The sequence below is a fragment of the Mauremys mutica genome, chromosome 9 (genome assembly GCF_020497125.1).
Source record: "Mauremys mutica isolate MM-2020 ecotype Southern chromosome 9, ASM2049712v1, whole genome shotgun sequence".
In the NCBI taxonomy this organism is placed as follows: domain Eukaryota; kingdom Metazoa; phylum Chordata; order Testudines; family Geoemydidae; genus Mauremys; species Mauremys mutica.
In genome coordinates this window covers 48178208-48192914 of record NC_059080.1, presented here as the reverse complement: position 1 = coordinate 48192914, position 14707 = coordinate 48178208, and the positions used below count along the sequence as shown (strand labels likewise).

The window sequence follows — 14707 nt, the reverse complement described above, 5'->3', positions numbered from 1 at the left end:
CTGTCTGTCTGTAGCCATCTGTTGTCTCCTATCTTACACTTGGACTGTCAGCTCTTTGGGGAAGGCTCTCTTTGTGCTGTCTTTGTACCTCTCCTAGCACAGTGGGATCCTGGTCCATGGCAGCTTCAAGGTGCTAACACAGGGATCGGCAACCTTTGGCACCCTTTGGCTGGGCTGGTTTGTTTACCTGCTGCGTCTGCAGGTTTGGCCGATCGCAGCTTCCTCTGGCTGCGGTTCGCCGTCCCAGGCCAATGGGGGCTGTGGGAAGCAGCGCGGGCTGAGGGATGTGCTGGCTGCCACTTCCCGCAGCCCCCATTGCCCTGGAGCAGCGAACTGCGGCCAGTGGGAGCCACGATTGGCCGAACCTGTTGACGCGGCTGGTAAACAAACCGGCCCGGCCCAGCCTGCCAGGGTGCTTATCCTGTTGGGCCGCGTGCCAAAGGTTGCCAATCCCTGTGCTAACACAACACAAATGAATAATGCTGTTACAAAGCCAGGTGGGCTTGTTAGTGATGAACGCTCTCCCTCTTCTGGACACTGTAGGTGTACCAGGCATTCAGGTCTGCTAGGAAGCTACACAGCAATCTCAGGGTGAAGGAGTCCTGCCTGAAAATGCTCACTGTATATTCTTGCAGTTAAATACGTGCGCGTCTAGTGGAAACAGTGCATGGTTCTCTCTCTTACTTCTCCATGCTTTCCTCCTGTACTCCCTCATGTCTTTCCTCTGAAGAGCCAAGGAGACAACCCTCAGCCCCGAACACTTATACAACAAAGCAAAGGGTGTGTGGGTGGCAGCATAACAGATTTAGGGCCAGGTCATCAGGTGGTGTAAACCAGCATTGCTTCCATTGCACCAAGCTGGGGCTCAGCCCTTTGCTTTCCCTCTAGCAGTGCAGGACGAGTTCCCACATGAGGGCTGCGTTTGGCAGGAGCCAGCGGAGACGCACAGTGCCCCGACTGTCTGCTAGGATGGGGAATGCTCCTTTTCCCAACATTTCTCAGGGCTGCAGGCAGAGATGGGCAGGGAGCTGAGGATCTGCAGACACGCTCTGATAGTGTGAGTAGCTGCCCGCCCTCCACTTGGTGAGCTGCAGGGTTCTCCTGGGCAGGGCAGCTACTCGTAAGCCCAGAGGATGCAATCAGGGGACTATTGAGAATGGTTTCTCCTCTGGGCATAGCCCATTCTTGCTTTCTCTGCCTGCCATTGCAGCAACATAAGGATTCCTGCCTCTCCTTATGTCCCAGGAGGCCACAGTCACCCAGGCTGTTCTAGCCAGTGCCTGTGCACTGCAATCTAGTCCCAACGTCCTTGCTCCGATACATGCAGCACTCACCTCCTCGATCTCCTGTAGTGCAAAGTATTCTCCAGGGGGCTTCACCAGTTGGTGGACATCAGCTCCTGAAAGGGGTGGGACAGAGTCAGTGACCTAACAGAAATGCCCTAGCAGACCCTGCTGTGCAGTCCCATCTCTAACAACAGCCCTGAATAGCACCAGTAGCCTTGAACCCCCAACATTAAACAATGAGGGACAGATTGTGCTGGCTGTGCTGCGGTATGCAAGCGTGGGAGAGGATGCACAGAGCCCTTCCCCACAGGGCCGGCTCTAGAGTTTTTGCCGCCCCAAGCAGCGCACTGAATTGCCGCCCTGGGCTGGGGGGGGGGCAGTCCGTGCGCCCTTAGGGCGGCAGGCGTGTCTAAAGGGCTCTGGGCTCCCCCTGCGGGGAGCCCAGAGCCTTTTAACTCCCAGCCGCGGCCGGGAATCAGAGGGCTCCGGGCTGCCCGCCTCGGCGGGGAGCCCAGAGCCTTTTAACTCCCAGCCGCGGCCGGGAATCAGAGGGCTCCACTCCCAGCTTCCCCATGGGCACCTTGGCACAGTGCAGCCAGCATCCCAGGGTTGGTGCAATGACCTGGGGAAAATTAGCATGTCTGATGGCACAAAGCTCCCCAAAGGGGGTGGGTGGGGAGGTGGGGTCACCATGGTGCCAAGCCTCCACTCATCAGCGGATGGACCATGACCAACTTCGAGCTGTTGTTCTGGGTATGTAATAAGTCATGTATTAACTGGAAAGTGGAGATGCCTGTCAAAGTCCAGCCTGGCCTCATGGGAATTTGTCCAGTTGAAAACTGGGAAAATGCTGAAAGCCCTCCCAATATCACTGATTAAACTTGGACATGCTGTGCTCCTGGGTAGCAGCCTCCCTATCCCCCGTCCCAACCACTGGCTCACTAGAAAGGAGGGGAAATAGAAGCTTCTCTGTGTGGGTCAGAGACCTAAAGGACAGAAGATGCCATCAGGATCATCTTGTCTGGTCTCCTGTATCATGCAGGCCAGAGAGTTTGGCCCAGGAATCCCTGCATGGAGCCCAAAGACTGTGTCAGTGTTACACAGCAGAGTCAGATTCTCACTGAGAGACCGAGAACTGCAGCTGTCATGGCTCCCACTGGGATATCACATACAGGGACTCCATGCATTTCTGAGGAAGGCAAGGTTGACGGTTCCGCGAGATGTCTGTTCTTTTTAAGGCTTCCTGGGTGGATTCAGTTCCCCTTCACTACCCCCAAAGGCCTGTATTGATGGCAGGGCCCCTGGACCTACTTCTACTCAGTGAGGCTGCTCTACACTGGGGTTTTTGCAGCAGGGTAGCTACAGTGATGGATGTGCCCAAAGCAAACCCTTAGTGATGCTTGTATTAGTGTAATACATCACTTGCACTGGTTTAATTTACCCAGGCTTGCAACTGGGATTAGCTCCACTGATATAATTCATGGCTTACCCTAGTGTAGTGTGTCTATACCAGGCATTTGCACTAGGGGCTTACAATGGTCCAGCTACCCCAGTGTAATTACACCAATGCATAGAACCCCAGTGTAGACAAGGCCTTATGACAGATCCTCAAAGGCACCTAACTCCCATTGAAATCAGGTGGGAAATATATGTCTTCGTGGATCTTACATACTATCAGTCCTGCCCAACTTCTTCTCTCCTTCAGTGCCTGAAAGCTTTCTCTCTATTCTGCAGCAAGCCCCTTGCTAACCAAATCTGCCTTTGCCAAAGCTTCCCTGATTTCTATGAGTTCCCAGAAGACAGTCAGTGGGAAAGGGAGAGAGGGCTAGTTCGTCCACATTCTCTCAGGCCTGCCAAGTGCCCAGCTGGGGCAGAGTGAGCAGGGCCATACTGTATCTGAGCAGCGAGAGTCCAGGTGAGCTGTCAGTTACACTAGGTCAGTGTAATCACTCCAGAGTTTGGACAGAGCGATTTGGCCCTGTGTGTCAAGATGCAGCATGTCTCTGTATAATGGTTCTGACCTAGCCATGGCGCACATTTTACTGAGAGCCACTCAGGGTGACCAAGAGTCTAGCTTAGTCCCTGGTCTGAGCCATCCTGGAGCTGTTTGTAGCTGGGGGCCTCACACAGCAAACGGGAAGGGGGCCAAGTCCCATACCCAGTCTCTTGGAGATGTCTGTTGCGCGCTCGCCCCAGATTCCATTCACTGCCATCAACACCACCTCTCCAGCCTCCACTGTGTTCAGAAGCGCAGCCTCCATGGCACAGTGGCCCGGGCCACTGATGGCCAGAGTCAGTGGGTTCTGTGTCTGGAAGGCATACTGGATTCCCAGCTTGATTTCATCCATGATCTGAGGAGAACGGACAAGATGTCAGAGTTAAAGCAGCCACCTGCAGTTTGGCAGTGTAACTGCATTGAAATCGGCACCCACTAACAGTGACATTTTGTGTGCTAGGAGGAAAACAACCAGGATGTGGCAGCTGGTAGTGGGCCAAAGTTTACATCTACACCCTTCCAGTGACTCTTATACAGAGGAAATAATCAGCCATCAAAGGGGGAGCTAGAATGTGCAGAGCTCCAGCCCTCGTCTGCTTGCTGTTGTTTCTGCTCTGTGCTAGGCAATATACATGCAGTACTTCTAATGAAACAGGGATAGGCAGAAATCACGGAGTTCATGATGTGATCCAGCGGAGCTGTCACTTACTGCAGAGTATTTGACTGTGAGACACACACACACTATATTTACAGCTTTTAGCTATTTCTTACAGAAATTGGTTTTACCAAAAATAAAACTGATCCCTAGCCCTCCCTTTGTGGAAGGCCTCTCTTGTGGTGCCCATGGGGCACTACTGAACTAGACAGACACTCTACTCAGTTCTGAAAGCAATTTAAAGAGCTAGAGACCAACACCAAACAGCTAGACGCAACCAATGCCAGACCCTGCTGGCACCGCTCATGGAGAGCTTTGCCATGGAAGCACTGAAGGAGGTTAGGGAAAGGATTTTGTTTTTACCCCTGAGTTCTCCAAATGCTGGGAGAACTGGGAATCTGACAGGCAGTGGACGGTGGTCCTCTAGGCAGTCCTCCAAACTGCTTGTCAGCTTGATCCAAAGCCCATTCAAATCAGTGGGAATCTTTCCACTGACTGAAAGGGTCACGGGCTTTGGAGTAGTCCCAGAGTGGTGAACGGGGAGGAATCAGAGCTGTGGCTCTGAGTCTGCAAGAGCCTGAAGCATATGAGTCATCGCAGTGGCCATGGGGGCAGAGGCACACGCACAGAGGAAAGATATCAAGAAACACACTGACACCAAAAGCTGAAAGAAGCCAGGAGAAATGACAGCCCAACAGTGATTTACAATTAGTACCTGGGCCCTAGGAGACTCAGAAAGTGACCTCATGTGGGAATGGAACCCAGAAGAGGGGAAAAGAAGATCGGGAGCAAGGGAAAGTGGATTTCATCTGCTATCTAAAACATTGCACTGGTGCTTGAGGAGAGGGGGGGGGGGCTGCAGATTGCAGGAAACACTTGGAATGAGTCAGTGACCATGTTCTGGAAAAGTTGAGTTGTAGCCCTCACCTGGAACATTTCCTTGTGGAGGTGTCCAATTAGCTGCCGACCTCCTGCACTCAAGATCCGAGGAGGGACGTTTGAGGGCCCAGGCCCCAGGAGCAGCCTGTCTGGAACGGCCAGGGGCTGCTGCAGCACTGCAGGGGGTGGCACCAGCAGCAGTTGCGAAGACATTGTGCGATAACGTGGAGCTGGGAGCACAGGCAGACGGAGAGAAGCCCGAGCCGTAGCTTGGAGCACTCGGGAGGCACTGCCCATCACTGTTCGGTGCATCTTTTGGGCCAGAGATAACAAAATGAACCTTCGCCCTGACAGCAACCAGCTCCTGGGCCTGCTGCCACTAGCCTTCAAGCTCCTGTTCCTCTCTGACAGAGCCTCTGCTGGCAGTGGTGACTCAAAGCCTGTCAAACCCCCCTTCCTGTCACACTGACCTTCACAGTCCTGGCAATAAAAGCCTGAGCCCACCTCCCAATGACCCAGCAGCTCCCTGGCTCCTCCTTGATGCAGAGAGCTCCTCTTGAAAACACCCCCTGCCCCATTGGCCCTCCTGGCCTGTGAACTCTGCACCTGGTAGGAGCTGGCACTCTGACTGCCGCTCTCATGTGGCACTAATAGCTTTGCTGCTTCTTGCTTTAGCCACATAATTTCCTGCTGCAGGAGAAAGTCCCCATGTTTGTTTAACTTGCTCGGTCAGACCGGTTTTCCCCAAAGCTCAGTGAGATAACAATACACTGCTGCACTCTGCCAGACTGCCCTATTGGGGCCCGGTCCTTACTCCCTGTCCTATGTCCTTTTTACCATGCCATGGTTTCTGGTAGCTCTGAGAGGCTGCAGCCATACTACTGAGCACTCAGAGAAGCCCTGCCCCGAAGAGCTTCCAGTCTCAATAGCCGAGATGTGCAGAGGGTGAGAAGGAAAACAGGCACAGAGAGGTGAGGGAGTCTTGTCCCAGGTCATCCGGCAGGGCAATGGCAGAGCTGGGAATGGATCCCAGCTCTCCCGAGTCCCACTCCCGTTCAAGAAGTCACTTTTCATCACTGTGGGTTACTCAGATATTGGTGTGTGAACAGTTCCAGGCTTCTTCCCTGGCATTTCCCTTCAGGGATGCGTTTGTGACATCCAGTCCCTATCCTGTAGTCAGGGATGTCACAGACATTGCCCGGGAAGTACTAGATGCTGCAGTGGGTTTGTGGCCTGAACTCCACAGCACAGCTTGTTGAAGAGGAGGAGTGTGAAGTATGGAGAGCTCTGAACTCTCATGAGGTGTTTCTCTCTCTCTCTTTTCCTTCTCACATTCTCCCTCCTACTCTCCCTCTTCCCCCCACTTCCTCTGCTTTCCTTCCCTTCCTCCCCTCTTCCTCTGAGCCTCACTTGGGCCCTGAACCAAAGCCTGGGAAAGTTAGCAGGAGTCATTTCATTGATTTGGGATCAGGCCCCTAGGCCTCATCAAGTGCCAATGAAATCAATGGGATGCTTACTATTGATTTCAGTAGTGCATGATTAGGACCTTGAATTAGCACTATTACTAGTTTGCCAGGACTAGCAGGTGGAGAAGCAGGATTAACTGGGGTTAATAGCTGGCCATATCAGTGCACTTCTCAGGTCTTCGGATCTCAACTTACTGGTAGTGAAATTCCATGAACCAGTGCACAAGCAATAGCTGCCCCGTGTGGTTTGCCGCCTCCCTCTCTTGGATGAGTCCCCTCCCCAGTGCTGTGCCTCTGTGTTTCTGTGATTTTCCTGGATGCTGCCACATTTTGCTCACTCAAGTCCCAATCCTCATTTACTGTCGACTAATCTGTATAGTTTCTATACGAGTCCTTTTGCAGGATCCTGGATTTAACAACAACAACAAAAGAGAGAGAAACCAAAACATGTAGAGGCTAGGTATTTTCCCCTTCATCCAGAAACACTTTACAAGCTGATTCAGTGAGTATATAGGACTCCTGTCACTCTCCACTGACATGCAGTTGTCTCTGGGCTGAAACATAGCAGCTGTTTAAAAATACACAAGCAGTGAAGAAGAAAGATGCATTGAACCTTCAGGGGGAATTTAGAAAGGCAGAATGCAACTAGACCACCTGGAACTTGGCTAGGGCTGCATGGCTAATGCACATGTTCTCTTGTACAGAAATGCATCCCCATGGATCTTTAATGCACCCCAGGACGTCAGTTGTGTGTCTCAAAAGAAAGCCAGCTCCGAGCACTATGGTGTGGCACTGATTCAGTACTCGGTCCACAGGTAGAGCCACATTTGGGGAAGCAACTTTTCCTGCTGCTTTCTGGCTTTTCCAAGAGGTCACCCATCCAAGTCCAACCTACTCTGTCTGACAAGAGGACAGCCTGGAGTGGTGTCACTCTCACAGGCCAGGGGGCTCCTCTAAATGCTTAAAAGCCAGGCTCTTTCCTTTCATCATGGATCAGAAATGGCAACCAGTGCTGTTGTATTCTGCTCTCTTCATGGCAAGAACTCCATGCTGGTGGCATTAGAATGGCTAATAATCCGCCAAAGGAGACAGGAGCCCCCAGCTTGTAATAGTAAGAGACAGGGATGTCGCAGTGGTAATGCAGGCAGTGATGAGAAGCGGTCGTGCAGGAAGGGGATGAAGAAAGGAGCAACATTCAAGACAAGATTTGAAACTCTTAGCTCTGCAGGCCCAAAGCTCTTTCCCTTTTTATGATCCATCAGGTGCCAAATGCTGCTCTGTCCTCCTGGTACAAATCTAAAGTAACTCAGCTGAGTTAGAGCCGCTCAGGGCTTACGCTGGCATAACCAAGTGTAGTCCAGATTTACACCAGTTTAACTGTGCACAGCATTTTGCCCAGTTGCTTCACACTTTAGGAGTATGGGCCCAGTCAGAGCCTCTATGATGTCCAAGGAGCTCACAGTACAGTTTAGGATGTAGGAGACAAACTTGGCCTTTGACCTCCTCCACCTATGTGCTTGACTGGGGCCTTGGCATAATTTAAAGCAGGGATTCTCAGCCTCTTTCTGTCTGAGGCCCCCCAATATACTCCCAAAATTCCAGGGCCCAGCACAGGAGAGGCCAGGGCTCCAGGCTCCAGCCACAGGGAGGCTCAGGGCTCTGGACTTCAGGTGCCAGGGGGGGACACAGGGCTTGGGCCTTTAGGCCTGTGGGGCAGAGTGGGGGTCTTGGGGCTCTGGGCATCAACCGTGTGGGAGGGGAGCTCAGGGCTCTGGGTTTCAGCTGCTGGCAGGGGAGCTCAGGGCTTGGGGCTTCTGCCATGTGAGGCGCTGGGACTTGGGGTTCTGGGCTCCCAGCTTTAGCCCTGCAGGGTAGGGGGACTTGAGGCTTTAGATCCACAGGACGCTGGAGCCCCGGGGCTTGTGGACCCCCTGAAATGGCTCACAGACCCCTGAGTCACTGAGCCTTGGTTGAGAACCGCTGATTTAGAGCATCCTGGGAGCTGCTCTCAATTACACTGCCAGTTAAGCAGCCGGGGATCAATGTGATACAAGGATGCCCTGGCCACACCCCTTCCACAGGCCATACCCTATCTATTATCTCCCCCAAGTTATCCTGGGGTAGCTAAGAGTAGGAACCAGTCTTCTTTCTTTGTTTTCCTCAGGACCCCAATTTGACTGGCTCTGGGGAAAGATATTGCATGCCCAGATGATGGTGTGTGGGGGTGGAATTTACCACCATCACAAAGAGTCATACCGGCAGCCATGCCCAACGTGCATGTAAGACTGTGGCTGTAAGAGTGAGGCTATGGGACAAGAATTCACTCTGTTATGTTAATTAGTTCCCCCTTTGCCTGGTCCTTCTGCATCTTCCTGGCCAACATGGAATATACGGAGTGTGTAACTGACTTGTGGAGGACTCCGTTTCACCCCAGCTGGGGAAGGCTGACATGTTGCCTCAAGCAGCACCACAGCCGGTCTCTGTCAGACCCCCAGCTGTTTTTGTACTTTATTGACTTAGCTGGGCTGTGTGTGTTTTTTCTTGTGAGGCAACAGTGTAGTTGAAAGAGTGCTCCCTTGACGTGAAAGCTGACTGGATAACTGCATGGGTGTTTGTGTACGATAACTTACCCAATCAGCATGGTGTTGGAGCCAACCCTCCCATCCAGGATTGTTTAAGCAATTTAGTGTTTAGGCAGAGCTGTGTGGTGAGGTTTCACTGTGTCAACCCACTGGTCAATGCATGTGATGCAGCAGCTGGGGCTGAGCCACTGAAAAGATGGATCTGGTGCAGCTCTTGGCTATAATAATAATAATATCTAACTCTTATACAAGGCTTTTCCTGAGTAGATCTCAGTGCACTTTACCAAGGGGGGGATCAGGATCACTATCCTCATTTTACAGATTGGGAAACTGAGGCACGGCAGTTACGTGACGTACCCAAGCTCACCAGCAGGCCAGTAGTAGAGCCAGGACTAGAACCCAGTGTAGTGGGGCAGTTACCCCGCTCCTAGAAAAAAGGCTGGGCTGACTGGGGAAGCAGCCACAGCTGGGGCCATGCCCCAATCAGGCCACACTTGGCCCTGTTATAAGGGCTTAGGGAGGAGCTGGGACAGGCTCTCTCCAGCCTTGGAGGGAGAAGGACCCAGCTGCCTGGGAGCTCAGGGTACAGAGAATAGAGCAGGGCTGGGGAAAGGCAAGAAGCCCTCGGGAGCTCTAGCCTGGTAAGTCCCCAGGCTGCAGGCCTTGCTAAAAGGCCAAAACAGGTACAGGGGTTGCAGAGGCTGCCGCCTGGGCTTAGGCAGAAGCAGCTGGTCCGACCCCCTTGCCAACGATGAGTGGCCTTTACAGACTGAAGTTTGCCCCAGTAAGTGGGGGCTAGATGATGACTGGCAGTATCCACTGAAGGAAGGTGGGTGAGAGGGCTGGAGGTTCCCCTGGGAGGGGAGACCCAGAGTGTGGTGGGGTACTGCTTGGGCAGAACCCCAAGGTAAAGGACACCGGGGTCTCGGAGGGACACAGGGCCTGAGGCAGGTGAGACATTATCCGGCAGAGGACGCTCCAGAGCTGGAATTGAGCTGATAACCAGCAGGAGCTGCTGCACTGGTGAGTCTTCACTTTGCTTCACCCAGGTTTCCAGCATGCCAGTTCCATGCGCTAGCCACTTGACCACACTATAAAAGGTTGCTTTCTAGCAGCTCATGCAATTAGCACGGGAGCCCCCTGGTTCAATGCCGATTGTGTTGGCCAAGCTGGCAGCCATCACAGAGGTAGGAGCTGGTTTGGGAGTCAAACTGCAGTGGGTGTCAGATGCTTAGGATGAGCTTCCTCTGTCTGGAAGAAGCATGTAACACACTGGTCAGTGTGTGTATTGTGTGTCCCCATCCAGAAAGGCTGTCAGGCTGTTGTAGCCTCAAGCCACAGAGCCTTGGCCAGACTATAAAGGTTCATACTTTCAGCTCTGGTGGTCCCCAGGTCAATCCCAGATGCATCAGCCAAGACTGCAGCCATCACCCCAGCACAGTCTCCTGTCTGAGAGCTACAGAGGATGTGCACGTCCAGCAGCATCTTAACTAACACAGCCCCTCTGTGTTTACTGCACTGGAGACCTGTCTGGCCTCTCTCATAAGGGACAGTACAGTTCTTGTTTGGGCAGTAATGAGACTATGTTGCACTACACTCTCTGCCTCAGTCAGCACAAACCAATGGGCTGATTTATGAATGCAGACGATACAGTTGCATCTACTTATAAGATCATGTAATGTGTTTGCATGTCCAGTAGAGATGGAGCATAGTTGAGCTCTTGAATCCACATGCAAGGATTGGGTGTGCAGCAAGGCTGGGTCGGGGAACCCAGATTGGAACAAAGATTTAGTGTGAGTTAAAAACCTACCTCACAGGATCCGGGGGCTTATTTTCCAGCTTGGGTTAGCCAAAATCTTTACAGATCCTTTGTGAGTTTGGGCCCATGATGGTGGTGAAACCATGCAGTAATACTCATTGCCCCCCAGGGTTCCAGTTGCAGGCCCACGTGGGGCCACTGCACCACAAGGAGAGAGTGGGTAAGAAGGGAAGCCTTCTTCAGTTTCACAGAGTCCTCTAGTGAACCTACTAGTCCAATGTCTCCAAAGTCATAGAACCATAGAAGATTAGGATTGGAAGAGACCTCAGGAGGTCATCTAGTCCAACCCCCTGCTCAAAGCAGGACCAACATCAACTATATCAACCCAGCCAGGGCTTTGTCAAGACGGGCCTTAAAAACTTCTAAAGATGGAGATTCCACCACCTCCCTAGGTAACCCATTCCAGTGCTTCACCACCCTCCTAGTGAAGTAGTTTTTCCTAATATCCAACCTAGACCTCGCTCACTGCAACTTGACACCATTGCTCCTTGTTCTGTCATCTGCCACCACTGAGAACAGCCGAGCTCCATCCTCTTTGGAACCTCTGGGGCATTCTTCCGGATACCAGCTGCCAACTAGACATCAAGCTGTTGATCACTACCCATTGAGCCCAATGATCTAGCCAGCTTTCTATCCACTTTATAGTCCATTCATCCAATCCATACTTTTATTACCTTGCTGGCAAGAATACTGTGGGAAACTGTTATCAAAAACTTTGCTAAAGTCAAGGTATATCACCGCTTTCCCCATATCGACATAGCAAATGATCTCATCATGGAAAGCAATCAGGTTGGTCAGGCATGACTTCCCCTTGGTGAATCCATGCTGACTGTTCCTGATCACCTTCCTCTCCTCCAAGTGCTTCAAAATGGATTCCTTGAGGACCTGCTCCTTTCAGGGGACTGAGATGAGGCCGACCGGTCTGTAGTTCCCCGGGTTCTCCTCCTTTGCTTTTTTAAAGATGGGCACTATATTTGCCTTTTTTACAATCATCCGGGACCTACCACGATCGCCATGAATTTTCAAACATAATGGCCAATGGCTCTGCAATCACATCAGGCAATTCCCTCAGGTGCATTAGATCTGGATCCATGGACTTGTGCATGTCCAGCTTTTCTAAATAGTCCTTAACCTGTTCTTTCACCACTGAGGGCTGTTCACCTCCTCCCCATATTGTGTTACCCAGTGCAGCAGTCTGGGGGCTGACCTTGTCTGTGAAGACTGAGGCAAAAAAAGCACTGAGTACTTCAGCTTTTTCCACATCATCTGTCAGTAGGTTGCTTCCCCCATTCAGTAAGGGGCCCACACTTTCCCTGACCACTTTCTTGTTGCTAACATACCTGTAGAAACCTTTCTTGTTACCCTTCACATCCCTTGCTAGCTGCAATTCCAGTTGTGCTTTGTCCTTACTGTTTATACCCCTGCACGCTCAAGCAATATTTTTATACTCCTCCCTAGTCATCTGATGAAGTTTCCACTTCTTGTAAGCTTCCTTTTTGTGTTTAAGCTCACTGACGATTTCTCTGCTAAGCCAAGTGGGTCGCCTGCCATATTTGCTATTCTTTCTGCACATCGGGATGGCTTGTTCCTGCACCCTCAATAAGGCTTCTTTAAAATGAAGCCAGCTCTCCTGGACTCCTTGCCCCCTCATATTAGCCTCCAGGGGATCCTGCCCTTCAGTTCTCTGGGGGAGTCAAAGTCTGCTTTTCTGAAGTCCAGGGTCCATATTTTGCTACTCTCCTTTCTTCCTTTTGTCAGGATCCTGAACTCAGCCATATCATGGTCACTGCTGTGCAGGTTGCCACCCACTTCTACTTCCCCTACCTGTTTGTAGCAGAAGGTTTAATGCTGTCCTACATCTGCGAGAGAGTCCTATGGTCTGCTGCTTCTTGGGAGCCCAAGAACCTTCCTTAGAACCAATCTCTGCCTCACTGGATGAGGAGCCTTGCACTGCTCCCTATACCCGGTGAATCCAAAGCAGGACAAGGTGTTTCATTTATAAAACCAACACAGGATGCATGAGGTTTTGCCAGCAATCAGCCCTCTTGCTCCAGCCTATCCCATCTGGTGTGGTGTGGGCAGTGTGAACAGCAGTGATGCCTGCCTGGTATTCTTTTCTGCCTTTGGGTGTGCGCGGGAATGAGCAGGCAAGGTTGTGTCCATCCCTCTCCTTCACAGAGCACATGTAGGGGTTTGGGGCTGTTCCTAGAGATCAGCATGTCCCCTTGTCTCTGAATTCTTCTGGGGGAGTTCCCCTAGGTGCCCCTATGGCGGCTGGCTGTGCATGTGGGGATCCCATGTTGTTGGGTTTGTATGCTCGAGTGTCTGTTTTTAACATGATTCCCTGGGCAACTTTTAATTTACTGCAGCCTCAGGTTAAATTCACTGAGCAGCCGGGCCCCCTCTCAGCTAGGGGGCCACTATCGAGGTGCTAATCCAAAGCCCCTGGATGTCCTTAGAGGGATTCCAAGGAGAGCAGCCAGGTGAGCTTTGGGAGCTAATAGGTTTTCAGGGCTGACACCCCTCCCCAGGCCAGCCAGAAAACCCCTGAAGAGAGTGAGCGGGGCAGGGGCGGACTCTGCCCGGGAAGTTTCATGGAGTCCCCCTGCTGTTTCCCTCCTCTCCATGGCTTTTCTGCAAGAGGGAGTGATCTAGGCAAGAAAAATTATTGCCTAACTCAAATGATACATACACGCAAGTAACAAGCATAGATCTCTCTCTCATGCAGACGCACACACCACCCCCCTCCACCCCGCAGTCATAAGGTTAAAATAACTTGCTGAGAGACTGGCTGATGTTTTACCAGTGTTTGCTTCCCTCTTATGACAGCACCAAAGTCAGTTTACTCTGCTCCTGATGGTTTTTAAAAGGAGGGTGAAGGCTGAGCAGACTGCATTGGGCTAGGCTGTGTTTGGGAAGATCTTGTGTAAGTTGCTGATGACATCCATCAGGACAGAGACCATGCAATGGTCACACTCCGAGGGTGAAGGCTGAGCAGACTGCATTGGGCTAGGCTGTGTTTGGGAAGATCTTGTGTAAGTTGCTGATGACATCCAGCAGGACAGAGACCATGCAATGGTCACACACCGATGGGACAGTTGTGCAAGGGGCTTTACGTACTCAGGAGGTATGGTGGGAATTTTTCCAGGGGAACTGTGAATTTGGTGGAAAATTGGGGGTTTGACTAAACAAAAATCTGTACGGAAAAAGTCTGCTTCCCAGGAAAAACCTGAACTCTGAACCCCCGGGGGTGGGGATTGGGGGGAAGTGTTGTGATGAAAAGGTGAAAATGTCCACATGAGAAAAAAGCCCACATTTTCCAGCCAGCTCTATTTCCTGAGAGCAGCAGCACAGCCCTGTTCCAATGCCCTCTAACGTCCGTAGGAGGCTCTTCACTGTCTGCAGGGGGCTTTGGGTCAGGCCTGGCATAGGAAAATAGGGATGAATAAGATCATACAATGGGCAGTGCTATTTCAAAGATCTCTGTTCATGCTTTCCTCATCCTCAACATGAAGGGAAAGAGTGTGGTTGGCCCGTACAAAGAGGGGGAGCAATTCACATATCTATTCTCCCATGTGCAATGTGCCAGCTCTCCCTGGAGAGCCAGCCCCACCCCAAATCAACAGCTGCCCCTCTGATGGAGAAGGCCAGCAGGCTAGCCCGCTGCATCCCAGGCACTGGTACGGCAGAGGCCTAAAGCAAGTCAAGGCTAATTACACTTCATATTAGCCAACAAACCGGTGGATTGTTCAGAGCTGCTGAGGCTAGAAGGGAGGCCAGTGATTATCTAGCCTGACCTCCTGCATAGCCTGAGGGCTGTAGAACTTCCCCCCAGCGGTTCCTGCATCAAGTCCCGGAGCTTGAGGAGGAACTAAGGGCTGTCTTGTTTAGAACGGTGTCTTTTAGAGCTTGACTGGACTTGGGTTACTACCCCAGCCCTTGGGAATCTGTTTCTGGGTCAATTAAACTCCTGTATAAGCATTTTTCTCTGTATTTCCTCTGTGAACTTTGCTGAGTTCAGCTT

General features: G+C 51.7%; 1 protein-coding gene across 1 annotated transcript in view; it reads right to left on the bottom strand.

Annotated features, from left to right (window-relative positions):
• AGXT (alanine--glyoxylate and serine--pyruvate aminotransferase) overlaps positions 1–5280 on the bottom strand; it is a 29388-nt gene extending 24108 nt beyond the window's left edge. Inside the window, exons 1-3 of the mRNA XM_045030385.1 lie at positions 4865–5280; positions 3445–3637; positions 1335–1399 (exon numbers count right to left, since the gene is read on the bottom strand). Of these exons, the coding sequence (XP_044886320.1) occupies positions 1335–1399; positions 3445–3637; positions 4865–5128 (522 nt within the window). The 5' untranslated portion in view covers positions 5129–5280. The remainder of the gene's footprint in view (positions 1–1334; positions 1400–3444; positions 3638–4864) is intronic.
• Positions 5281–14707: the final 9427 nt, after the last annotated feature.